At 53.2% G+C, this 1,667-nt stretch overlaps 1 protein-coding gene across 1 annotated transcript in view; it reads left to right on the forward strand.

Annotated features, from left to right (window-relative positions):
- Positions 1-1,667, forward strand: part of otx1 (orthodenticle homeobox 1) — a gene marked incomplete at its 5' end in the record, with an annotated part of 3,469 nt that extends 1,802 nt beyond the window's left edge. The window contains 1 exon segment of the mRNA XM_014000059.1: positions 577-1,667. Coding sequence (XP_013855513.1) covers positions 577-1,341 — 765 coding nt within the window.

The following is a 1,667-nucleotide window of genomic DNA, read 5'->3' on the forward strand; positions in this document are numbered from 1 at the left end:
ACACACACACACACACACACACACACACACACACACACACACACACACACACACACACACACACACACACTTTTTTAACAGACATATTTTTAAAGCTGACAAAAAAAAACAGTTTGCTTGTAAAGATATAGACATTATATAATGTTTATTATATCTAAAAGTATTTCTGTAAGGAAGAGGTCCTGACTTTCTCAGGAAATGCAGCACATTTCACTTGCTGTTGAACCTTGAAAACCATAAAAGGGAAAAACCAAGGCCTTCAGCTCTCAGTTTGAGCTTTTTCTTCAGGATGTGAGTGTGAAACACACGATCCTACCCTCTCAGTGCTCTTGAGTTACCCCACTGCGCAGTGAAACTCAATAGTCTGTTATCTTTGAGCCGTCTACCAGGTATGAAATTAGACCCCTGGCTGATCCAAGCCAAGGGGCCGGGGTGGAAATGAACCTTGATGGATAATAACCCTCAATTTTCCTCCATAATGTACTCCCAGCATGGCCTAGGAGGTTTTTTCTTTATGTTTTTTCCTTGAGGAAAGGCTGAGGTTGAGTTCTAACTCAGGTGTTTTTTTGGTTACAGGTGTGGTTCAAGAACCGGAGGGCCAAGTGTCGCCAGCAGCAGCAGAGCGGCAGCAGCGCCAAGGCCAGGCCGCCCAAGAAGAAGTCCTCTCCGGCCCGGGAGAGCACYGGCTCCGAGAGCAGCGGCCAGTTCACGCCTCCCGCCGTCTCCAGCACGGGCTCGTCGTCCTCCTCGTCCTCGTCCACCAACCACACGGGCCCCGCGGCTCTGAGCAGCACCTCTACCTCCATCAGCACCGTCTCCTCCATCTGGAGCCCCGCCATCTCCCCGGGAAACGCCCCGGCTCCGGCCGTGGCCCCGCTGCCTGAGCCCGGACCCCCGTCCAACCCCTCCTGCATGCAGCGCTCCATGTCGGGCTCGGCCGCCGCCGCCGCCGCCGCCGCCACCTCCTACCCCATGTCCTACAACCAGACGCCGGGCTACGGCCAGGGCTACCCGGCCCCCTCCAGCTCCTACTTCAGCGGCGTGGACTGCGGCTCCTACCTGGCGCCCATGCACTCCCACCACCACGCCCACCAGCTGAGCCCCATGGCGGCCTCGTCCATGTCCGGACACCCGCACCACCACATCAGCCAGTCGTCGGGCCACCACCACCACCACCACCACCACCACCAGGCGTACGCCGGCTCCGGCCTGGCCTTCAACTCGTCCGACTGCCTGGATTACAAAGAGCAGACTGCAGCCTCGTCGTGGAAGCTCAACTTTAACACCACAGACTGCTTGGACTACAAAGACCAGGCCTCCTGGAGGTTCCAAGTCTTGTGATCACCCTTTTTTTTTTAAATCTCCTGCTCCCTTCTTCTGTTTTCCAGAGTAGTTTGTTGCTTGTTATTAAAGAGTTTATGAACCATAGCAGCAGGAAGGCTCAGCAATCGAACTGCTTTTCCTCCATCTTGTCCTCCTAAACAATGAAAATAACAATAAGAGAAACGTCTTTAAGTCCTGCGAAGCATCAGGAGCAGTTTTCAGACCATGAAGAGTGGCTTTATAGGACCATCCTTCTTGGAGGAGATAAACCAAACTGGTTTTTGTCTTTCTTTCTTTCTTTTTTTAAACCAAACTCCTTCAAACCACCAGCTCTCTGGATGGGA

The sequence above is a fragment of the Austrofundulus limnaeus genome, unplaced genomic scaffold (assembly GCF_001266775.1).
Source record: "Austrofundulus limnaeus strain Quisiro unplaced genomic scaffold, Austrofundulus_limnaeus-1.0 Scaffold2667, whole genome shotgun sequence".
NCBI classification, from domain to species: Eukaryota; Metazoa; Chordata; class Actinopteri; order Cyprinodontiformes; family Rivulidae; genus Austrofundulus; species Austrofundulus limnaeus.